Raw genomic sequence first — 23,966 nt, 5'->3', positions numbered from 1 at the left:
AGGTATCAAAAGATTGACACCAAAATGGCGCCATCAAACAAGGAGGGCAGAGCTCCGCCCTTTCTCGTGCAACAGCACCATCTGGTCTGAGCAACAGTTCTGATATAATCAATCTTTTCATACCGATTTTAGTAGAGAAATCAGCCGTGCATGAATGTAATGTTACCTTTTTTAGGATGCTTAAAGCCCATTGAACATTTAAGTCTATTGTAAAAAAACCAATGAGGTCACGCCATTTAGAGCAGCAGCTCAGCTGTAAATATAATTTGCTGTAGGCCCGTTGTCGAAGAGCCGTAAACAACAAACAATAGGCATGTCATCTCACTAATAAGGTAAGGTCCCGCTCCTTCCCGAAAAGAGCTTCGTCATTGGGGCACTCTACGGTCAATCCTCCCTCCAGCGGGCGTACCCGTGGTTTCCCGACTTGAAAATCCGCCAGATTGAGGGAAAGTTTCCTATTTTGGGATTGGTCTTCCGCCTTCGGGGTGGGCATAGAAAATTGTCCTTCGGCTACGGTGGCAACATTTCAAGCCAAAACCGGCCCGAAAATTCTCTCCCCCCGCACGAATGTCTCTCGGCACGGCACCGTAAAGGGAGAAAAGCCGGCTGCTTGAATGGGGCAAGTCTAAAGGCGCAGTCCCTCGGGCGTGACAAGAAACAAACTGCTCTCGGATGGGGCAAGGGTGGCAGAGTGTGTCAGCTTACTGCAGCTTGGAACAGGTGGAGAAAATTCTTGCCCTGCGAAGCCCAGTGAGCCCCGATTCGAGCCCAGTCTCTGCCAGCTCCAGTATGGACGAGCATTGTTGTGGCTTGCGGTTGTGTAATCACTACTGCACGATGCACACTAAAGGCCCCGGGTGAACGGTTGTACTGCACTCGCATAATCTCTACTGAATAGCACCGAACTACTACGAGTGCCTAATCTTGAGGATGGATCGACCTCTCGTCGTTTAGTAAACATTAAACATTTTTTGCTTTCTTGGTGTGTTTTCTTTTTCTGGTATTTTGTTTTTTTATGACACTTTTTTTTTTTTTTTTCGCATTCAGCAAGTGGAGAAGAGGAATGGCTGGATCAATGTTGGTGATCTCCATGGTGCTGTGCATTTCAAGATAGGTGAGCAAATCTTTTTTCTTTTTTTGTTACCATATTATGCCGGTGTGCAGTTCTGTACATGAAATGGGGTTTGTTTGTGCATCATTTCATTTTTCACAGCTTGAGAAGAGTGCAGCATTAGCAACATGCTGTGTATTTCCTCTACGGGTGTTCTTTTCTTCCTTTGGCACAGGCTTCTCTTATCCCCATTTGGGTTTTATGTAGGTCAATTTGGTGTCGGCAATGGTTCGTTTTATGGGTACTAAGTCTGTGATGAATAAAGTTGGAACACAATATGAATTCAATATTGTCAGCTTATGAATACTGCAAGTTCACGTGAAGTTCAAAAATTTCCCTTTCCATCTTTTTTTTTTAACGTTTTCTGATTTTTTTTTTTTTTGTCTAATACAAAGAACTTATTGTTGTGCATAAGTGTGTGCTTTTTTGGGAGACAAAATTGATTTATTGTCAGATGTCTTGTAAATTATAGAAATTAATTGCCAGTAATGTAATCAATTGTGTACGTTATAACTAACTCCTGGAATCTAGAATCCAAAGTTTTTAGCCAAATTTCAATATGCAGTGTATGCTTGCTTCTATTTTGTGCCAAAGGAGATAGAGAGTAACACTTCATAATATCTTTCCTTGCATCTGCTTTGAAACCCCTGAAACATAGGTCATCAAAACTAAGTAATTAGCCACACACTCATTTGCACAAGTATTGCGCAATCATGAATCTAGCAAAAGTAAGTTTAAGGGTGTCAAATCAGATTACTGGTCAGCAGAAAAACAGACTGAGTTATAGTTTACTTGTTATGCACAGTAGCTTAGCTGTTGTGACTCGTCATTTTGCCCTACCTAGGTTTTTTTGGGAGACTGAGGCAAGAGCTTCAGCTTCAGCAACAGCTTCAGACAGTATTCAGCAACCCTTGCGCCGTCATTTTTGTACTACTGAGCACAGAAAGCTAGCTTACATCCATTCTGGCCACGCAAGCTTCTCAACGTTGGACTTTAGTGCGTTTTGAGCGACTCCGCGCTCACTCTCACGTTCCACAATCACAATCGGCACAACTGCCGAAGGGCCAGATTACTCGCACGTTCTGAACTCGCACGCATTCCGCAATCACGTGCAACGTGGCAGGAGATCACTCGACCGGGCTCATCGAACGACTGGTATAAACGGTGGAACCAGCTTTCATTCATTGTTCCTTTCCCATTGTGCCTCCGAGCCACATAGTTTTCCGCAACTCGCACACTTCTTGATAATGTAACCGAGCTTTCTTTTCATATGCCTATGGTACTTTCTCAATTCCCAAAAGGTATTTTAGCTTGGTTTCAAGCAATAGTATATTTTAAAGGAAAACAATTATTTTGAAAACTTGCTATATTCATGCCAAAACAGTGCGTTTTCCCGTCTCTTTGGCCCAAGTGGATGTCATTTTTATGACCTGCCGTTGCCTAGTATGAGGCGCCTGCAGCCAAACAAGGTTCCGACCCGCACTCTTCGTTCCTCGTCTGGCACACTTTACGAAACTTCACAACAGCAGCCTACGATCGGTCTTCCTCAGAAAGTTCCTCCGCACTAACCGCGGCTCCCCGCCGATTTCCCTTCTCACAAAAGTCGGTAACTTTGGCGAACGGCGAGCAAAACAATTGGCGATGGGTAACTCCCGAAAATGCACTGGCCAGCCAGTGAAGTCTCGACCGTGTGTGTCTGACCTAAGAGTTTTAAAGAGAACAAAAAAGAAAAATGAACACCAATCCTCTGTGTTGTGTGTAAACTTACCACTGCCACTTTCTACAAAAAAGTTGTGTAAGATTGGAAGAAGGTGGGAGGGTGTATTGACTGCACCACGGTTCTTTGGTTGGCAGCTGCCAGGTACCCCATGCCAGGCCATTTGCGGGTTCTTTCCTTCGCTTCATTTTATTATTAATCCGCCCAAATATTCACACGTATGTGTGTGTATTAGCCACTCGTTGGCCACATAAACTCTAGCCACCACCTTTTCAAATTGGATATTTTCTGCGTCTTAAGTTCGGCCCTCTTGGTGGGCCAATGTTTTTCTTTCGGGAAGGGCTGAACGATCAAAAAGGCAGTGAGAAATTTGCAAACGTGGACTGCTTTAACTCTTACACGCTGTTAAAATCAGAGCTGTCATACCCGTCCCTCTTTTCTTTTTCTCTTTTTTTGCTTCGACACCCGAGCCTTAAAACTGAGCGCGACAGCGAAGGTTTCCTGCAGCCTTTGGCCTCACTCTTTCTCTTGTTCCCCTCTCTTTCTTTCTCCCCTCTCCCACCTGTGGCCACTTTGCCACCTCACCTGTTCCCCCCTCCCCTCTCGATGAGGACAGTGGTGTGGTCAATCCCCCAGCACGATCTAAAGGAGTGGGAAAATACCTTTCGAATTTGGAGTGGCAACGGTAACTAGAGGACTCTGTTTCTCTTCCTCCTTTCTACCCGAACTCCTCTCCCCTCTCGTGCTGTCTGCTTCTCTTGCTCGCCTGTGCTCGAGTCGCAAGTCCGCCTGCTGAGGTTCCTTCTGGTTTCAAAACTGGGATGTGAGACTAAGAGGTGGAAACCTGTTCGTAGCAACTTGTCTGTGCTGCACGCAGTCTCTATGGCGTGGCCACAAACTATCTTCAACCACAAGGCCAACTACAAATTCTCTGTGCAGAGGCTGATCAGAAAGTCCAATCACAGAGTTTGAGCTTGATTACAAAATCCGACCCCAAAGTCAAACTCCAGAGACAAATTTTAAAGTTGGATCCCAGAGTCCGATCACAAGGTTTGGTTACAAAGTTCAATCACAGTTTGGTCATTAAGTCTAATTCCGAAGTCATCAGAAACCCCTGGGTCTAATTCTACCTAAAGTCCGATCCCAAAGTCAAACCCCTAAATCGGATTTTGTCTAAAGTCTGTTCCCAGAGTCCAGTCATAAAAGTTTGGTCACTAAGCTTGATCACAAAGTCCAATGCCAAAGTCAATCCCCACAGTCTGCTTCTATCAAAAATCATTCCGAGAGTCCAATCAATACAAAATCCCACCACAGAGACCGATCACAAATTCTTATCACGAAGTTCGGTAGCAATGTAGTGGAATGTTCGATTGAAGAGTTGAGCAGCCATCTTTGCAGTCTGCTATATTATTGCCTCTTCGAATTCGACCCTTTGGGTAGCTTGTACTACTCATATTGATAAAGCCATTGGAACGAGAATGAAACTTTCGGATAAGTCCTATTTTAAAACTCATTCTACGAGAGACATTACTAAAGGCTTTATTTGAAAGTCAACCCTAGGAAGCTGGATGAAAAGAAAGTTTGTGGTCAGGTCACTTTTGGTTGCATGGGCCTTGCAGTGTGTAGCTGTCGGCAACGTCTGCATTTTTACTTGTGTACCTTATTTATTGTCAGGGTGGGGCAGCAGAGCCCTTGTTTAAAAATAACAAGTGTCTGGTTCAGCATGTGACAAAAATATTTGCCAGGCACAAAAAGCTGATTAAGAGAATGAACTAATATGAGATGGTCTAAAATACTACTATCAAAACAGTGTTATTCCTTTAAAAAAAAAAAGGTGTTTCTTTATTGGTTGACGCACTGGTTCATAGGTACATCTAAACCTAAGTAAAACAAGTCTGTTTAATTTTTTTTTTCTTTTCATGTGTGTCCTGCTTTTATTGAAGTGTGTTTATCTTAATTACTCCACTTCGCTAACTAGATTTGAGCTGGTGTAGTGCTTTGCCAAGGTCTTTGCCCACTGTGCATGCACATATTGGCAGCCTTTGGGAGAAAACAACTTGCTAAAGCGGGTTTCAACTTGAATTGTCTAATATTTCTTGCTTCACGTCTTTGCCACTGAATGAGCAGCATCATATATTCCTTCAGCGCATATCTGAGGGGTGTTTTCTAGAAAAATAAACAGTAGCCCAAAATCTTCGAAAGCTGAACATAACCTAAAGCTATGACTTCAAAATGACAAAATTCTAAGATAATTAAATAATCCAGACAACTAATTTCTTTGTATTCCAATTTAGCTGTTTTTGTTTGGTCACACTTTGAGGACATTTATTTTTCGTCCAGGGCAAGGAGATTGCTGAAATATCCTTTCACGTGCACTTTTCTCTTTCTTTCCTTTTTTTTTTCTTGTTTTAAAGGGATGGTGAACCGAAATTTGGATTCCCAAAAAACAATTCAGGAGATGTAGGCGGGACGCTACAATCCCTACAACACTACTAGTAAGGCGATATCTCAAATGGACGGCCGTATTTTTGGAAAAAGAGGTTGAGATTGAACCAGGCCGACGAGGCGCGCGACGTCAAGATATCTTGTTTCCTCCTCTCTAAGCTTCACTCCCTCAAGGCGGCGAGGTAGAGAAGACGCAAGGCCATTCCCTCTCCTTCTCGGAAAAACATGACGTCAACATTTCTGCGAAATGCGCCTCCTTTTTTGAAAAATACGGTCACCCATTCGAGATATCGCTGTATGAGTGATGTTTTGGTGTTTGTAGCATCCCGTTGCACGCTTTTGCCGCGTGTTCTGGGGAATCCAGATTTCGGTTCAGCATCCCTTTAAAGGGGTACGGAAGTGAAATTTTAGCGCCTATTTCTTTGTGCAGACATGGTCTCTTTTATGACAGGAGCTCACAAACACCAGTCTTCCATCCGTAAACACTAGAAAAGCAATTTTAAAATGAATAAAACTATTTCCCAATATTACCTGATAGTTAGGAGGCCGAGCTATATCAGAACGTCTGACGTCACAGATCTATTAATAGCAGCGCCATGGTGCAGTAATGTCCAATGGAGGCGACCAGGAATGAGCAGTGCTTGGCGCATCTCTCAGTTGCAGGAATACCGTACCTCGGGTATTCTGACTTGGCGAGATTGTAACACGATGATGAAGCTGGCACCACCAAGTGATGCTGATCGTAATTAAAGTACCCTGGGCCGTTCATGGGTCTGTGACGCTGCGAGCCTGACGTCGCGAGCAAATATCTTGAGACGCTTCGGGCCGCTGAACTTCCTTTGGTTGGAACGGAAAATATAGCCATCCACTTCAAATACAAGCGTATGATTATCATTTACAGATATTTTGGATCATATTTCATCCGTTCCGAAGTGTTTCAACGATATTTCAAGTTTCGATTCTGTACCCCCCTTAAGACTTATTTGTGTTTGAGAAAAGAAGACAAAAAATGTTTGGATCCTGTTGCTAGCTTGCCTATTTTGCCCGACCTCTTTGATTCGTTTGCAGACTTTAGTTTGGGTTCATTCACAAGTTATGACGTTGCTTAACAGCAACGTTTTCAAAAGATGCGCAACTAAAATCCTAAAAGACCTCACTGAATGATCCTTAGGTGGTTGAAATTGATCCTCAATCCTTCGTTGGGGCGTGCCAGATGCCCTTTGTTGGTTTGGCATATAAAACCTCCAAATTTGACTTTTGAACCCTAAAGAACAGTTGCATTTCTAAGTTATGTAAACCTCAATTAAACTAAATTTGCGACCCACCGAAACGTCTTATCCCATCACTACCACTTGGTTATATCAGGGTTCAACTGTAAAAAAAAAAAAAAAAACACATTCTAGCTAAGCACTCTGTGCCAGACAAACTTTCAAGTAGGGTCTGTTAATGGCAAGCCCGTCAATATGTTATACTCTTCTAGAGTTACTGGAAAACTAGAAAAATGGCCTTTCCCTCCTTTTCAAATTCAAGTTGGCCTTGAACTTGAAGGACATCACTTATTGGAAAAACCCTTGTGTGCTACACAGATTGCAAGAAGGTCGCAGCCCTACTGTTCTGATGTGAATGTGTATATTTGTTCAGTCCCAATATCAAAACAAAGTGGTATTAAAATTTTCCGGTTTGTTAGCCTGTTATAGCTTGTCAGCCTCACATTCAACTGTGTAGAAAGAAGGCTGTACTTAAATTTTTAAGTATTTTCCTTAACAAACAGCTAGAGTCTCAATTTGTCCATGACCATCACTGTTTTGGATTGATGTTAACCCAGTAAGGATGTTGCCAGTTGGTTTGCTTGTGTGCTTGCTGATGGCGAGAAGAGAATGCCTTTTTGACCCGACTTGTCTAGTTGTGAAAACCACACCTGTCATCCTGTTTTCTCCTCTATCGTCGTGGATTGTTAACCAGCTGCCTCATATCCAAAATCATCCCATGGTCCCCAGAACTTTACTGTGTCATTTCCTATACTCTGTGTTTGCATCTCTCTGCATGCAAGCATGCATGCTTTTTTATTTCTTTTATTTGCTTGCATGTTGATTAGGTGTATGGACCATGCCATGGCATTATGACTGTAAGGACACTTAGAATACAAGGCCTGCTCGGCAGACAAACAAACAAAAATTCACTTTTTTAAACATTTTTATCAACTTTAATTAAAATTCAGGTTTACTGCAAATGGAGGTCTTTTCCCTACCATGTCTCTTTTCTGGAAAAATGCATTCTGTTGACCAACAAAGATGATGTGGCAGGTAGCTTTTGATGCCATTCGAGTTTAACGGCACAAGCTTTATCACATTGGTTCCACCGACAACAGGCCTCGTGTTCAAAGTAAAGACACATAAACACGCTTTTGCACCCTCACAATCGGGAGATTGACCGCCGCACGTGCACGTTGAGCTGACATGGAATTTTGTGGGGGTGGCTTGCAGTGAAGTATGAGCGCATCAAGTTCCTGGTGATTGCGCTGCGCGAGAGCATTGAGATCTACGCCTGGGCGCCTAAACCGTACCACAAGTTCATGGCGTTCAAGTCCTTCCCCGAGCTCACCCACAAGCCCCTGGTGGTCGACATGACCATTGAGGAAGGAATCCGGCTCAAGGTGCGTGGTCGGCCCCTCCGAGAGCCACTAGATAAGCTACGCTTCAGAGTAGCAACACTTCATGGATAGACAGATGAATGGATGGGAACTTTCGTATTGGGTGATAACTTGCGCCACCTGGCGTTCCTCACTAGTTGTGCAGAGTGCTAGCAAAGCTACAGGGGCGAGAGCGTAACCCAAGCAGTTGGAGAGGAGGGGAAAGGGGGAGCCTCCTCTTGCCCAGACAATCTTTCGTGTACCCTTCCCCCTTCCCAGACACTTTTCACCCCTTTGGAGATTACAGGGTGTCTAGTGACCGGGAAAGCTGGGATTGTCAGGGAAATTTTAATTACTGGGAAAAATCGGGGAATTGTCAGGGATATTGTCAAAAAGCGAGCCCTGTCAGGGAAAATGAGCCGGAAACGCGATCGAGTGCCCTGAGCAAAGACTTGAGGACTAGGCAATAGAAAAATAGGCAATAAATTCTGGTTAGAGCGGAGCACAGGCTCCGCTCGCCCGATGTAGAGTGTGCTACCCGATGCAAAGGGAACAGCCGACAAATCCGGTCCAAGCCTTGGATTGGATTGAGGGCGCGACACTAGGCTACATCCAGTTAGAGCTACTAGATTGAGTAACAAATGGGGAAGGCCGCAGACCCCAATCCAAGCCTTAAGCCGAAAGTATCCGAAAGTGTGTATCTGGCGGCCATGCTTCCATTCGGTTATTGACGTGTGTGGTTGAGCGTCGTGTTTTCATCATGTTTTCGGAAGTGGCCTCTTTACGGACGATGTCGGCGGCAAGAAAGTGCTCGTTTAATCCGGACTGGACGAACCCGAATATTTCGGAATATGCAAGTTGGATTAAGCCCGTGTGAAATGATCCTCACAGTGCTCAGTGCCTTGTGTTCTAAAGGTCTTATAGTATATTTAACCGCCTCTGCAGTTGACAGAGAATTTCACCTGAAATTGTCAGGGAAAACCTGGAAAAGTCAGGAAATTTCAAAAACATTATTTGCTAGACACCCTGGATTAGCCCATTGCTCATAATTGGTACAAAAGCAACTTCTCTTTTTTTCCTCCCGTGGCATTCACAGCACCACTGGCTAGTTGCGCCTAGCGAGCAGATGAAGCGACAGTTTAAAAATATTTACGTTCCTCCCCCTTAAATTTTGCTCCAAATTCTGTCTCTCAATAAAAAATCGTCCATTCTACCAATTTCGTGGATTATCTTGCTTCTCTAAATCTTCTCCACCAATCTTCTAGCCTCCTTTTTGCAATTCTAGTCCTGGTCTTCACCATTCTTCCATCCTGCCGGCAAAACCTGGCACTCTGCCGTCACATGTTACTCCTTCAGGGTGGGCAGGACGAAGCCCCGTACACTTTGAAAACCACATGCTCTAGCGTCTCACTCTCACTTCATCTTTGTGCTTATTAAAATCATTGTTGCAGTTATCTGAAGCCTTATGGTGAAATCATTGAAAAAAACACTTTTCTATCCTTAAAATTGTTAAATGGGGGTGCCCGTAAGACAGTTGGGGAATGGAGGACCGATACTGCTGATACAGAGCAGCAGCGAGATTGTTGCACGCTTAAAAAAAATGAAAATTCTCTCAATCATTACAACAGCTGTGGCCTAGTGAAACTGGCTGGTGAGATAGGTCTATTACTTTTAGTGCACAATTATTTGAGCAAATTAAGTTTTTTTGCTCATATCTTACACAACTTTCTATTTTGATTCTTTCTTTTTTCTTTTTTTTTTTTGTGAAGAGCGGCATTAATTGATTTTTGTACTTTCAAATGTTCCTTAGTTTTTGTGTTTTGGACTTCCCAGTATTTTGTTTTTTCCGTAGTTATCTGCTTCTATGTTAAAGGGGGGGATATGGCCTGGGAGGGTCAACTTTTGAACCCTTCACCCAATTTGATTCAAATTTTGAGGGTTATTTAAGCACTATGAGGACGGATAATTGTGTAGTGATCGCTTACGAAGAGAAGAAAGAGGAGCGGTCACAAGACTCTAAAACCAGGATCGCGAGCAGCGAGACCACATTCAGAACGGCGTAAGCCAAACTGTAGATATTGTAAATAAAATACCAATTTGTAGAGGTGCGTGCCTCTACATCATGTATTTTCAATTTGTAGAGGTGCGTGCCTCTACATCACATATTTTATTTACAATACGTGATGTAGAGGCACGCACCTCTACAAATTGGTATTTTATTTACAATATCTACAGTTTGGCTTACGCCGTTCTGAATGTGGTCTCGCTGCTCGCGATCCTGGTTTTCGAGTCTCGTGACCGCTCCTCTTTCTTCTGTTCGTAAGCGGTCACTACAATTGCAAAGTTTTAGCATTATCGGTCTACTTAAAGAGCAACTCCGCTTCATTTTCGATATTTAGAAAACCATTCAGCCCTCTTCAGTATCATATAAGAAGACCCCATGTCAAATATTACAATCTAATTCCGTCTCTATATTTAATAAACTGGGCAGCAAACTTTCCAACGAGCCAAGTCGCCGAAATCTGCTAACTCTAGCGTGCGATGGGAGGTGCAATCATCAGCGCAGTCAATGTGACGGAGTTGGAGCGGCCAACAGAGTGCCACTACGTCAGAGGCGTGTCTACGTCATCCTCACGTTTTGTTTGTTTTTACTTCTCAGAGCAAAATGGAACGATGACGTCATGAGTTTCTCCTCCCGGTGTTGGCTAACGGCGTCCACGTGATCACCGTAACGCGGATGCACTAGTTTGCGCTGCCCTGCGCGTTTATCGGTCTTGTTCCCCATGTCCGGTTTCTCCGCTCCCCCCCGTTCCTCTCTCGTCTTCTCCCCTTCCCCCTCTCCCCCGGGCCATCACCGTCCATGCCATGCGAAGCGAAATGCCCGTGTCGTGTGTCCTGTACCTCGCCCCCCCGAACGTCACAAGACCACGTGGTTCGACGTGACGTGGCCATGACTCTGACGACACAAGAGCAGTGTTGCCTGACGCAACCTAAGTTTCGGTTTCGGTATCTGCTGATGTTTAAATTAAGATTACACAAAAAATATTCCACATTTCGTGAATCCGAAGATTTAGAGCTGTTTAGTAGTGCTTTGTGAAATCACATGTAAGCCTATATTTTTCGGAATTGAGCAAAGTTGCCCTTTAACAGTATGCTACGGTTCTTGCATTTCAGAAAAGACACTTCACTAAGAACATAATAGCGCTTCACGACAGGGACGAAGGGTAGGAACAAGACAACACAATGCGCTATGTGCATTGTGTTGTCTTGTTCCTACTCTTCGTCCCTGTCGTGAAGCGCTATTATGTTCTCCAAGTTTCAGTACCTACTCGCCCAAGAATCCGCATTATTCACTAAGAAGTCTATCGTAGAAAAGTAATATTAGCTGGTGGCCAACTTCTTGCTTTAATGTGAAGAACAATACCAACAGTGCAACCTAGATTAAAAATGAATTGCAAAATATTCAATTATGACAAAAATAACATCCCAAAATTTAAAAAAATATATATATATATGTATAACATTTTTGTGTTAATTTTTTTTTTTTTTTTTTTTTTTTTTTTATGAAGGAGTAGTTTTTTTAGCTGTGATGTAGTCTATCTTGTTTCCAGCAAATTTCAGTCCCAGAGAACCTTGAATGATGTCTCTCTGTATTCAAAATATCAAACGATAGCTTTCCTAAAACAAGAATTCCTGCCAAAAAGTTAAACTGAGAAAAATGTGTTAAAAGTTTCAACTTCTGTTTTTTTTTTTTGGACAATGCCAGAAACTTGATATTCACCCGAGTCATTGGTGGCACCTTCAACTACATGAGCGTCGGGGCCCCCGAAAGGATTTGTGAGCTTTGTGAAACTGATGCCACAGTCTCTTCCAACGACGCGGAGACGCACCGCGAGTTCGTTCGCTCGAAACCTGCCGATTGATGGTGAGTGTGGGGTCGCGATGACGTCTCCGCAAGTCGAGCAGCTAACAACAAACTGGAAGTTGATGCCAATTCTTTCTCGCAAGCTCGGTAGTTCTCTATGGTATTTGGGGCAGAGTAAAATCGCAACAAGAGCTTGCACGGTGGACACATTGAGGAGCCATTTAGGGGCTTTTCAACGAAAGCGTCTGTCGGCCCCGCGTCGAAATTGAGCAGGCTGAGCTTCCTCTCGATTGTAGTCAGCACATCCGATTCAGAGGAGGCATGAAGCAGATCGGCATTCCTAATGAAGCTGTAGGCTCCGATGTCCGCAAAGCACCAGTGGAGCTTGTAGATCGTGACAACGGTGGCAGAGACGGCAACGATGGTGCCGGCGGAGACGTGCCCCGTCTCTTGCAAGGAGTCCTGCTGATCGACCCCTTGGTTTCTGCCATCGAGAACGCCGGCCAAACTACTGCGAGTGCTAACTAAGGCATTCCTCGGTAGAAAATCTACCGGGAACAAAGAGTTTCCCTCTTTGTTCCCGGTAGAATCTAAACAGCGGCGAATTAGCAATACGATCAGAAGCGAAAGAAGCTGCCGATAGCGCATGAGGCGAACAAGGAGCTACGTCACCGAAGGCGGCCAATCGTGAGCCCTGTTTCGGGTTGCAACCAATGAGATTGCTGGTATCATAGTTCCCACGTTTTTTCTGCTTGTATGTACGGGGTTCTCCGGGCCACAGATAGCCTCCAACGTAGCAAGCTTCTACGGGCAGAAACTAGAAGAAACAGCGCTTCCAACGAGGGTAAGATATCTCGGCTACGTCGAACGAGCACGGAGTAGACCTAATTTGAAAATGCCGAACTTCGCTGTCCGCTCGCCCGGCGGGTCGCCGCGCGCGGCCGCGAGCTTGCCGAAAATAATTTTTTGCGAAATAAATACTGCGCATTTATGATTGAAACTTTCTGAAACTATGCTTCAGAATATAGTGAACCCAAATATAATATTTTTTTAAAAGTTAAAAGAATTTCACTCAATATTTGTTCCGTTCATTCCTTCTATATCTTCCACCTTTACGAATTCTGCAGGTTGTATACGGATCATCCCAGGGTTTCCACGCGGTGGATCTAGACTCTGGAGCAGTCTACGACGTCTACATTCCTTCTCATGTAAGCTCGTATTTCGTCACTTCCTCCGATCTCGGGGCATCTCTCTTTCTCTGCATTTTTTGTGACTGAGCTTTTGGCTTTGCTGTCTCTTAACAGAGCTCTCCTTGCGAGTGTGCATGGCTGGAAGTGGCATAAATCTGCCTACATTAGAGACCCGACATGCTGAACATGAATAAAATTGGGGCCATCCAGGCAGTAGAAGTTTTGCTTGATATAATTGAAACACCAAGGAGCATACTGCATTTACGGTTAAACGCGCTGCCCGTGCTAACGTCTGCAACAGTACTTTGTTTGTTGTTTTTAATTTGGAGCAAATGTTATTAGGTGTCAGTATTCCTCATCGCCTTATTTGAGTCGTTTACTTTTAATTTTTCCTACAGACAAGGCAAGCACTTGCAGTGTATGTACGGTCTCCCACAATATGTAAGATCCATTCACCAACGCAATTTATGCCACGGTGCTGAGCACCCTTTGGCCCGACGCACTTTATTTTAAGAGAGAGAATAGAACAAAGGTTAATCTGTTTGTCGCCTCAAGTGCGGGTGTCACCTAAGCGAATCCAACACAACCTTTAAAACTGCCTCGTTGAATGGGTCTTTTATATTGTTGGAGGCTGTATCTTCAAACCCAACAAGATCCTTGGTCTTCCAATTATTTAGTAAAAGGTGTATTATACTTTTGATCGCTGGATTAGTTTGTGGCTGATGTCACCAAGGGTCCAAAGTAATGACAAGTTGTCAGATTAATTGAGAAGATTGATCTGTAATAGCAGAAAAAGGCAGCATCAGCAGTAGCAAGCTGTTTAGGAGGTTGGATGAATGTTTTCCTGAAAGCTTCTTCATCTGGAATTTGAAGCCAGCTAGTAAGGAGGTGTCGGAACAGAACTCTGGTGACGAGTTGCTTACTTCAGGCAACTTGTCACTGCTGCTCTTTTGACAATGCTTGGATTGGGGCTAACTGGTTTGAAATTATGCGGTATGCTGTGCTTCAGAGTTTGTTCAGTGTAACTTCGTGGTGCAACATACCTCAAAATTTCTTTTAACAACACATAGCAGGAGTTTTAGCCCAAATATCAGAATAGAATACTCTATGGCAAAATATCAATGCTTTTCGAGGGTAAACTTGTAGCGATGCAGTACTTAAGTGCCACACAAAATGTCAGGTGAAAAACTTTGGTTGTCTGATCTTGCTTTAGGTCACTCGAGAGCCATTCCACTGTGCCTTAAAATTTGTTGTAAATATTTTTGTGAGCCCCGAGTCGGGCCGTTAATAACCTGACAATTATGGTCTCGGTTACGGCCGAGTTTCTATTGGTGAGGAGAGCTCTGCTAAGGAAGTTTGTTCATCTGATGCTTTCTCTTGACGTTTGCTCGCTTTGCTTGCTTGCCGCCGGTACGGAACAGTTCCAGGAGCGCACCGGACTGGTAAGGAGCGTCTGTTTTGTCCCAGATTGATGCACTGCACACACGCGTTGAGTTCGGCACTTTGGGTCATGAGGATCGCAGGAATGTTTGGTCACAAGGGGAAATGATATTTCTAGGTGATACACACCTAGAAATATCATCAGACTGTTTTAGACAAGCAAAAGCTGAATCCATACCAACGTTTCACGATAGATCCATTTCATTTAGGTGCTCTCTCTGTGCTCTTGCAGAGCCAAATCTCTGTTGCAAACAATCCAGCTAGTTTCAAATATGTAGTAGATGCAGCATTGTGACGTCACATTATGTGGCATGACATTGTGACATCATGTGACCTGATTTCACGTGGCACCCTGTGATGGTTTTACCGTATTTACTCGAATCTAGGCCGATAGTTTTTCCAAAAAAATTAAATCCGAAACTCGGGGGTCGGCCTAGATACGAGGATCCGGCTCCGCCATGACCGCGGGACGCCATCTTGTCTACATCGCTTCAGTAAGATACGCTGTGTACCACGGAACGCACGGAACGTTCGTCTCTACTCGACGCTATGGCGTCGACCAGTCGATGCCACTACTCCGCGGCTTTTAAGAGGAAAGTTGTCTTGGCTGCTGAACACTCGTCCAACCTGCAAGCCGAGCGTGACTTCGGCGTGGACGAAAGAAATGTGCGTCGCTGGAGAAAGCAGCGTGGTCAGCTCTTTGCATGTGCGGCAACAAGAATGGCGTTCTCAGGACCGCGGAAGGGAAGGCACCACGAGGTGGAGATCGAGGTCGCAAACTTCATCAGGGCCCAAAGAGCAGCAGCACATCCCGGCGGAACTGGTAGTAAAGTCGTTCCGAAAGTGTTGCATCTCGAATGCCCTGGACGGTACGGACGACCACGCGTTGTGGGAAGTGGACAGTGACAAAGGTACCAGTGAGGACGACGAATGATCAGGAAAAATGCGGACATTAATCGTGAGCATAATGTCGGATTCGTGACCGAAATAGTGCTGTACATTGCAGATAAATTCCGTTCTGCGTTTAATTTATGGTGTTTTTCCTATACTTTTTGGTTGGCCTAGAATCGAGAATTTTTTTCTTATGTTTCGGCCCTACCGTTTTCGCGGGGTCGGCCTAGAATCGATGTCGGCTTAGAATCGAGTAAATACAATATATATGCACAAAAGCCTCGCAATGTGCCCTTCAGTGGTTTCCTTACTGTTCTTACACAGGGGCAAAAAGGCCCTATAAATAGTACCATGTATTTGAAACACCCTTAAAAAATAACAAAGACAGCCTCTTTTTGTGTGTGTAGGGTTATTTGATTCTTGTTATGGCTCAGTACAAGTTTTGAATAGGCTGCACTTCGTTATTTTATTATATAGATTTTTGCTGCCTTCTGTAGTTTGCATTTTAGTGTTTTTTTTTCTTTAACGTTTACTTGTCTTTTGAGTGTGGGACAAGTTGTGTGTCATTGTCTATGACCATGGAACATATACTAATTAGTTCATTGCTTGCCAAAGGGGAGGCAACAGCAACCTGGCTGTGAAAGGGCTTTAAGATACGCATTTCCTTTTTCAAGCAACCAACCCAAATTTATGGTATAGCTTTAGTCTTAAGTCTTGCATGATGGAAATGAAATCACACTGTAGGCAAAGCCAGCTTATCTCAGGAGCACCCTGGATTTGAGGACATTGGGAGATATTTTAGGGTGCGCATGTGAGTGGTAGTATATATTTTTTTTGCCTGCAGGCATGGGAGGTATGTGTGCTTTACCACAAGCAAAGCGAAGGGAGGTGGTGGTGTGACATTCTTACAGTAAGGTGACCACCTCCTTTTCCTTCCAATTACAGAACCAGGGCCAAATCACCCCTCACACCATAGTCACTCTTCCAAACTCGAAAGGGGTGCAGCTCCTCCTCTGTTACGACAGTGAGTACTCCCCCTGTTGGCTTCCTACGTGGCCGTGAGCATGGGAGGTCTCATGATCGGAGCATTCTTCTTTCGCAGACGAGGGCGTCTACGTGAGCATCTACGGACGAGTGAGCAAGAACATTGTCCTCCAGTGGGGTGAGATGCCAACTTCAGTTGGTAAGTGCCCCCTCTCCAATTCCGCCTGTTCTTTCACGACGATGGCCGTCATTGGCGCAAAGCTTCACGGCAGATCCCGGCGTGTGTTCGGCATACAGTGGAAGGTCGCCCCCCTAAATTCAGTGGGCAGTGCTTTCCGCTAAATTTAGCAGGGGATCGCAGTGTCACGTGACGCTGCGACACATGTTTATTTACTAGTTATACACAGATCGGAGGATTTCCAGGGCTACCCGATAGATGGCGCTAGTGCATTCTCAATCATAAGCGTTCACGTGTGGTTGCAACGCAGCCGACCACACTCAGACGCAAAACTGGCCTTTCGTCAATGTATTTTTTTTTCCGTTTGTTAGTGAACGTGCGGACACAATCGCTGCACGACTAACACCAATGTTGGTTGCACACCCTTTACAGCTTACGTGGGCACTGGCCAAATCATGGGCTGGGGCAACAAGGCCATCGAAATCCGCAGCGTGGAGTCTGGCCACCTCGACGGGGTCTTCATGCACAAGAAGTCACAGAAGCTCAAGTTCCTCTGCGAAAGGAACGACAAGGCAAGCCGACCGTAGCTCCTCGACGAGCCCACAGGAAGGATTTGCGGGCCCGCGAGTTGTGCATGTTCTTCCCCATCGCGTCCCTCACAAAACCAATTTCTCTAGTCGTCAATCGCTTTGTAAACCAACGAGCTGTTCAGAGGGGACACTGGCTAAAGATTTAACTTCCGAACAGCTCAAGTGATCAGAATGAAATTTGCTGGGGAGATTTACTACCAGATGTAGGTCTATTGTGCCAAATTTCAGCTCTCCAAAACAGTTTTGCATACCGTATTTACATGATTGTCAGTCGACTCGATTATAAGTCAACCCCCCCACATTACACATCAGCAAAAAAAAAAAAAAAAAACTTTAGATGCGCTTTTTATTGCGAACACCCAGCCTCTAACACGCGATGGACGCCTTCTGGCGTATGCACACGCAAGGTGCATGAGATGCCCAGGCATCATCGAAACTAGAAAGCTCAAGCTGGATGTGGGACAACTAAAGCTGCTCCCTGTCTTTCTCGCTTCATCATCGTCAGGTGATGTCAGTCCCGTCGTCATCACTGCTACGTTCTTCGAGCAGGTTGTCGGCGTCGTCCGACGAAATCTCGCATTTCGCACATGACAGCATCAACCGCATGTTCCGCGCTTGCTCGGCGATCGCGTTGCACGTCACGGGTAGGGACCGATTGCACACTTTTGCGGCATACGTTGCAAGTCTGACCTCTAACTTTTGGCCCGCGGAAGCCTCTTTGTTTGCCGTCACAGTTTAAGATCTTGCGCCATTGCACACACCACTGAAGCATCACCCGCTCTGACGGGTCGAACTTGCGTCCAACAGCGCAGTTGTTGATTGCTTCTGAGTGAAGAGCGGCCAGAAACAAGCACTGGAAACCTAAACTGCCCGGACCACGCGTGTCGCTACAAAGAAACATAGTTAGCGCTCCAGCATGATCTCGACTCTCGATCAAACGACGTGCAACCGTGAATCATGCGAAAAATTGCGAAAAAAATCTGAGGGGTCGTGAGCCGTGAGGCCGTTCCAGCAGCCTACGGAGTGTCTTTTACAAGAAGTGCCACCACTTACGGAAGTCAGCGCGCCGTGCGCTGTTCACCGCCATACATTCGGGTTATTTTGCGAATCGCTATCAGTAATACTTGTTTGCGCAAAAAAAAAAAAAGATATATTGTAAAATTATTGCACAGAATAGCGCAATGCTACAGGCACAGCTGGCTGAACTCGTAACAAGCCGAGGTGTTCTTGATATCGCAATTGTTCTGTTTTTTGTCAGCAGTGGAATGCTTTGGTTTGATTATAAGTCGACCCCCCCACTTCAGATTTTCAAAGATCGAAAAATGGGTCGACCTACGTTTGTGTAAATACGGCAGCTGCATAAGATGATGTGTCACTTTTCATTAAGAAATCTTTGATATCCGAACTAAGCTATTGAGCACCATTTTTACTCCTTGAATATGAATTAGGGGAATTAGACTTCTGGCTATCTAGTTTTTATAACTCAAATGTATATATTTCAGGAAGAGTTATAACCTTAATGTATGTGATGTGTACCTGTCCTATATCAATTTTTTAAAACATGGTTTTTTTCTCAACGAAGGACTTCAACTTAAAACAAAATAAAGTAGATACTGTTGAAACTGGTTATAACGAAGTCGTTTATAACGAAATAGCGGCTACAGCGAAGCGATCACGATTTCCCATTCTCTTTTGCACCTCATTATAACCGAAGTCGGTTACAACGAAATAGCGGATATAGCAAAGTGATTACCGATTCCCGTTGACTTTCGTTATAACCGGTCTCGACAGCAGCCCGATTCCCCAGTAAATCTCCGCTCGGAAACATCTTGATCGTGCTATTGGAATATTTTTTCCTTCGAACAAAAGATTCCTTCGTATGAAATTTGCGGCAAAAAGTCGAACTGGGAAAAATGCATTCAAACATTGAACTCCTTCACTTTTTTGCTGCCTCACATTGTGATGAAAATATTTTATATCAACGTAACTGTTTTGCGTATGGTTATCAAATTTAGTGTAAAATGTTTCTAAAACCAAAATACTCAAATTTAAAAAATTGATTTTTTTTTTTTTTTTAATTTAGGTTTTTGTCTTTTCTTAAAAGTTAAATTTATTACCGTTCATAGTGCAGCTTTACTAGCTCAGCCGGGATTATTTTGAAATTCGCTCGTTGGATTTTCTTCAGCAATATGGTTCTAGTGCACGAGATGCTACGCTATTGGGGTACAAGCAGGGTTCCATGTCTTCGAGATTTATTTTTCTTTTCTGAAGTTGAGTTTTTTTGTTTTTTGTCGGGATTTATTTTTTTCTCACAGATTTTGTGTTTTTTGTTGTTGCTTTTCGGTATTGGATAATGAATCATTGTTTATCGGGGTTTACATTGAAGAGAACGGGATACAGGCAGGAGATTCCACAACTTTTATTGAATATGCTCATTGACCCCCAACATTTGGCAGCAGTCCCCATACCGAAATGAGAATGAAACGAAATAAGGGACATCGTTCTCGATTTAGAGAGGAGAGTCTTTCTCGGAGCCCCTGGTTTACAATGAACAAAATTAACAGTGTAGACAGCTACTTGTGATAAAGGATTCAGTTTCAGGTCTGTACATTAACTGCGAAGGAAATTATGATAGTTTCTGTCGGGTACACACCAAGGTTGCTTGGTCAATCTATTGTTGGAGAAATAATACAGGGATCAGCGTTTTTCTTTGCCATGCTCGTGGTCATATCAAGAAAAAAAGGTAGTCTTGCACTGCGCGAAGTAGGTTTTGCAAGAATTGGTTGTCGGAACAAGAGGCGATGACTTTGGCTTTTAAAACGTGGATGTCTCGATTAAATACGGTGAGGTTAGTCCAAGATACACACACATATAACTTAATTCAATGCACAAAGGGGAAAATTTCGCAAGGAGCTGTACTTTTTTTTTTACTGCGCTGAAGAGTGCTACTGAGAAAATATTTTTGCAAAAAGTAATTTTTATAATACGGTAAGATTGCTCTGCGAAATCAATCAAGCTCTATGCCTTCTTTGTCCTCAACAGAGTCTTCATAAACAAAAACATCAATAAAGTATTCAGACAAATATTTACATGCACATTTCTTATTAAATTTTATTTGGGAAAAACAAAAAATAAATTTTCCATTCATTTAGTCTCATAATTAAATGCTATATTGACTAAAAAAAATTTATGCTAAAAAAATTGAAACTGAGGAAAAATGCATTAAAAGTGTCCAGACCTCTGCCTTTTATTTAGCACCGAGGCGCTAAGAATGATTTATATCAAGTTAACTATGTGGCAGAAATTAATGTTCGTCAACATATTCTTTAGATCAGTGGTTCTCAACCATCGGTGTTTCGCGGACCCCTTGTGCGTCGGTGGAGATGACGGAGGACCCCATTCGTGGGGAGAGGAGAGAAAAGGTATAGCTTAAATATAATACTGATTTAAAACATTGATATAACTAAGGGCTAGTGTGAAGTAGTTCTCTATTATTGACATACACACTAGAAAACTCGCTCGAACACTGAAACATTTCATCTCGAACTGAAAAAAGACAACTTTTGTTGCCGGACTTGACTGGTGAGGCAGGGCTTCGCGGACCCCTAGAATGCCTTCGCGGACCCCAAAGGGTTTGCGGACCCCCATTTGAGAACCACTGCTTTAGATGTTGGAAGACCAAAATAACATCAGTTGCCACAAACCGAGGTATGTTAATCAACCGAAGTTGAGGCCGTACTACACTAACTCGGCCAGAATTGCTTTGGAATTGCTTACTGGATTTTCTTTTTCGGTTCGAGGTAATTCCCTACGACCGCATAAAACTACTGGACACTGAAATCCCCGGATCATGACTGGTGGTGCGAGGCATTCATTTTTTTCTATCATCAACTTTTTGGGGCTGGAAATTTTGATGAAACATTTAAAATTGGTTCAGTAACTCGGCGTTCAACCCTCGACATTCCAAGAGCTCACGGTTGCCATTTCTCCTTGCTTCCACAGGTGTTCTTCTCGTCTGCCAAGGGAGGCACCTCCTGCCAGATCTACTTCATGACTCTGAACAAACCGGGCATGTCCAACTGGTAGCGGGGAGCACCCCTCAAGGAGCCCTCCCCTTCCTTTCCCCCGGGGAGCGAGGGGAGTTGCAAACACCCTCGCACCCACCCCTTTGCCTCCTTCCCTCTTCTTCGTGATCGTCGTCGTGGTCGTCTTAGTTCGCTTCCCCGCTTTTGCAACGACGAGACATTGTGAGTGGCCGTGTCTTCCGCGAAACCCGCAAATCCGTGGGATTTAGAGAGACGACGAGGGGGGGGTAAAATAATTTGGTTCTCCCGCGAAGACTATTGTTCGGTCTCCCCCTAGTGCTCGTTCCTGTCCTTTGTTGTCTTTAGTCTTTTGCCTCCATTTTATTCCAAAGTCGGGCTTTGCCAGCCCCAAGACTGTTTTGTCTCTGAGGTTCCCCGCTGCCAATTTAAAATCTTCACCCCATTGCAATTTTTTTTTTTTTTTTCTATTGAGGTTTTTTTTATTGAGCTTCATTGTTGATTTTAGACGCTCATTGAACTTTGTTTCGTGGAAAGGCGAGTTTTTATTTGGTTTTAGTTTTGATTTTCGACAATGGACGCGGACAATTTGTCGTCTGTCTTTTTGGGCGGAGGCTGATACGAGAATCATGTCTCGTTTTTTCTGCTTTTTTTCTATCTTGCACTTTTGTTTTACATTTCTTGAAGCTGATGTTTATTTGAAGAATGCAGTTACTATTCTCGTTTTCCTTTCGGCAGTGCTGAGAGTTTGCCGACTTCTCGTTTTCGTAAATTACCTTTGCTGGAATTCGCATTGGACGCTTCTCCGATTCAGTTTTCCTGCACTTCGGATACGAGGGTCAATTTAGAAACGCTCTTCCATGCTACTCAAGTCAAAGCGATGGAGTCCATCGTAACGCTTCATTTCCAGATGACACCATAGCTGTTGTTTTTTTTATTTCGTAGCATGAGTGCAATATGCCAGCTCTGCCACATGCTTTTTGTTCATTTATTTACTCCAAACCAAGTCTGCGTGCCTCCCAAAAAACGAGCCAACCACATAGTACCATTGCGCGCATGTTCACGAACACCACCGTTACTAACTTCCGTTAGCTTTTATTATTTTTGCCCGTCGCTCCCTTCTCCTTTTTCAAGTATTTATTGTGTATAAAGGACAAAAGCTAGTTCACATATGCATACATATATATATATTATATATTACATAAATGTGTATATTTTTTGTTTGTCTAGTTTTGACCACCGCAATACACAAACACCACAGCTCACGTCTCCCAAAGTTGCTTTGCAAAACTCAAATTTGATTTTCGGATATTCTTTGCATTTCGTCCCCTCCCCGTCCGTCGGGTTTTTATCTCTCGTTTTTGTAGTTTGTTACGAGGCACTAGTCTAGAGTCGCCTTTTTTTTTTTTCTTCACTCGTCGTGCACGCCCTGCTGACACGCTAGCACGTTTTTAGTTGAAGCTTAATTCCATGAGGAAGAGTTGCAACACGTGTTCCATGAAGAAGCGATAAAACGTGGCAGCCGTGCAACCATCCGTACCATCATTTCTACAGCGATCCCAAGGCTGCCTCTCGGTTGACTTCGAGAGGCTACCAGTGTGTGCTTTCCAGAGTTCCTTTCTTTTTTTTTTTTTTTTTTTTTTTTTTTTTGGCCACCGCATTTACGTTGCTTGTCCACTTTCAAACTTGGAACTCCTCCCCAAAACATTGTCGTCGTCTTCGTCTTGCATCTTGGAAGAAAAGCGAACGTGAAGGACAGAAGCCGTGCTGTGTCGTCTACCGTGAGAAGAAACAGAAGGGAGAACATTTAAATGTTTTGTTTCTTAGTTTTTTTTTGTTTTTTTTTTTTTTTATTTCTTCACCCCAACTTGGGTGTGCAGTGACGCTATTGTACCAACGCAAGGACTTGCAGAAACCTTTGGACTCCTCCTGCCACGCACTAGCCCGACATTCTTCTTGCAAGGCTCAGTGTAACGTCTATTAACAATAGTGCCAAAGTTTTGTACGTTTTTTTTTCTTGGTTACGTGTGCTGCATAATGCAATGCAATGCGAAGAGATTGTTTTTTTGTGTGTGTTTTCGTTGAGTTGTTTTTTGTTTTTTTTTTTGTGAATGATGCCTGTTCACCTCCAGTTTGGGCTGCGGTGGACGTGCGTCATGCGTCGGAAATAGTCAGATTGTATGTGTGTGTGTGGCAGGATTCGTGTACATAACTGCATTTTTTTTTCATGAAGGCGTTTTTTTGAAGTGTCGTATGGTTCTCTTTTTTTTTTTCTATTCGCTTTTCTTCTCTCAACAATAATCGGTAGATTATTTATGGCCAGTTGGCAGTGCTGGCCCACGAACCAGTGTGTACAATGTTATAACTTCATATCTCTACTATCTATCCACTACTACGCCCGTGCGGCCGAGAGCCACGGTACTACTGAGTGTTGTGTCCCGAGCTGAGAGAAATTATGCAAGGGAGACCCCCTTTTTTTTAACACGACTTCAGGAAGCGGAAGAAAGCAAAAATGAGTCTGTAACATACGCAAGCAGTTTTATATGTTTCTCGAATCTAGTGATTCTCTATCAATAAAATTTTACAGATTTTTGACTATCGTCGTTTATTGTGCCCCAACTTTTGAGGTTTAGAGCCGCCAAACACCCAAGGTACGCCTCGGAGTAGGGACATGTCGGCCATCTTGATGCTTGAAATCATTGTTGCCCATTATCCGAAGCTTTATCTGAAATCACAGGAAATAGCTTTCTGTCTTCCAGAAATGCTAAAACAGTTCAAGACTGAGCAAGACAATGTGGCCTGGACTTCCTGACACTGTATTTAAAGATCAGGAAGTTGAAATTTAAAATCCTAGGAGGGAGTGCCACTACTCTAGGTGTAGCT

At 43.8% G+C, this 23,966-nt stretch overlaps 1 protein-coding gene across 2 annotated transcripts in view; it reads left to right on the top strand.

Annotated features, from left to right (window-relative positions):
* The window catches only part of LOC120846865 (serine/threonine-protein kinase mig-15), a 69,747-nt gene extending 46,069 nt beyond the window's left edge, over positions 1-23,678 (top strand). For both annotated transcript variants that reach the window (XM_040218766.1, XM_040218765.1), the window contains exons 19-25: positions 1,048-1,114; positions 7,757-7,926; positions 12,895-12,975; positions 16,234-16,312; positions 16,391-16,471; positions 16,883-17,022; positions 21,043-23,678. In XM_040218766.1, coding sequence (XP_040074700.1) covers positions 1,048-1,114; positions 7,757-7,926; positions 12,895-12,975; positions 16,234-16,312; positions 16,391-16,471; positions 16,883-17,022; positions 21,043-21,126 — 702 coding nt within the window. In that variant the 3' untranslated portion in view covers positions 21,127-23,678. The remainder of the gene's footprint in view (positions 1-1,047; positions 1,115-7,756; positions 7,927-12,894; positions 12,976-16,233; positions 16,313-16,390; positions 16,472-16,882; positions 17,023-21,042) is intronic.
* Positions 23,679-23,966: the final 288 nt, after the last annotated feature.

Source organism: Ixodes scapularis, unplaced genomic scaffold (assembly GCF_016920785.2).
Source record: "Ixodes scapularis isolate PalLabHiFi unplaced genomic scaffold, ASM1692078v2 PGA_scaffold5__190_contigs__length_132052651, whole genome shotgun sequence".
Lineage (NCBI taxonomy): Eukaryota > Metazoa > Arthropoda > Arachnida > Ixodida > Ixodidae > Ixodes > Ixodes scapularis.
Note: the sequence above shows the minus strand (reverse complement) of the source record. Positions and strands in the feature narration are given on the sequence as shown.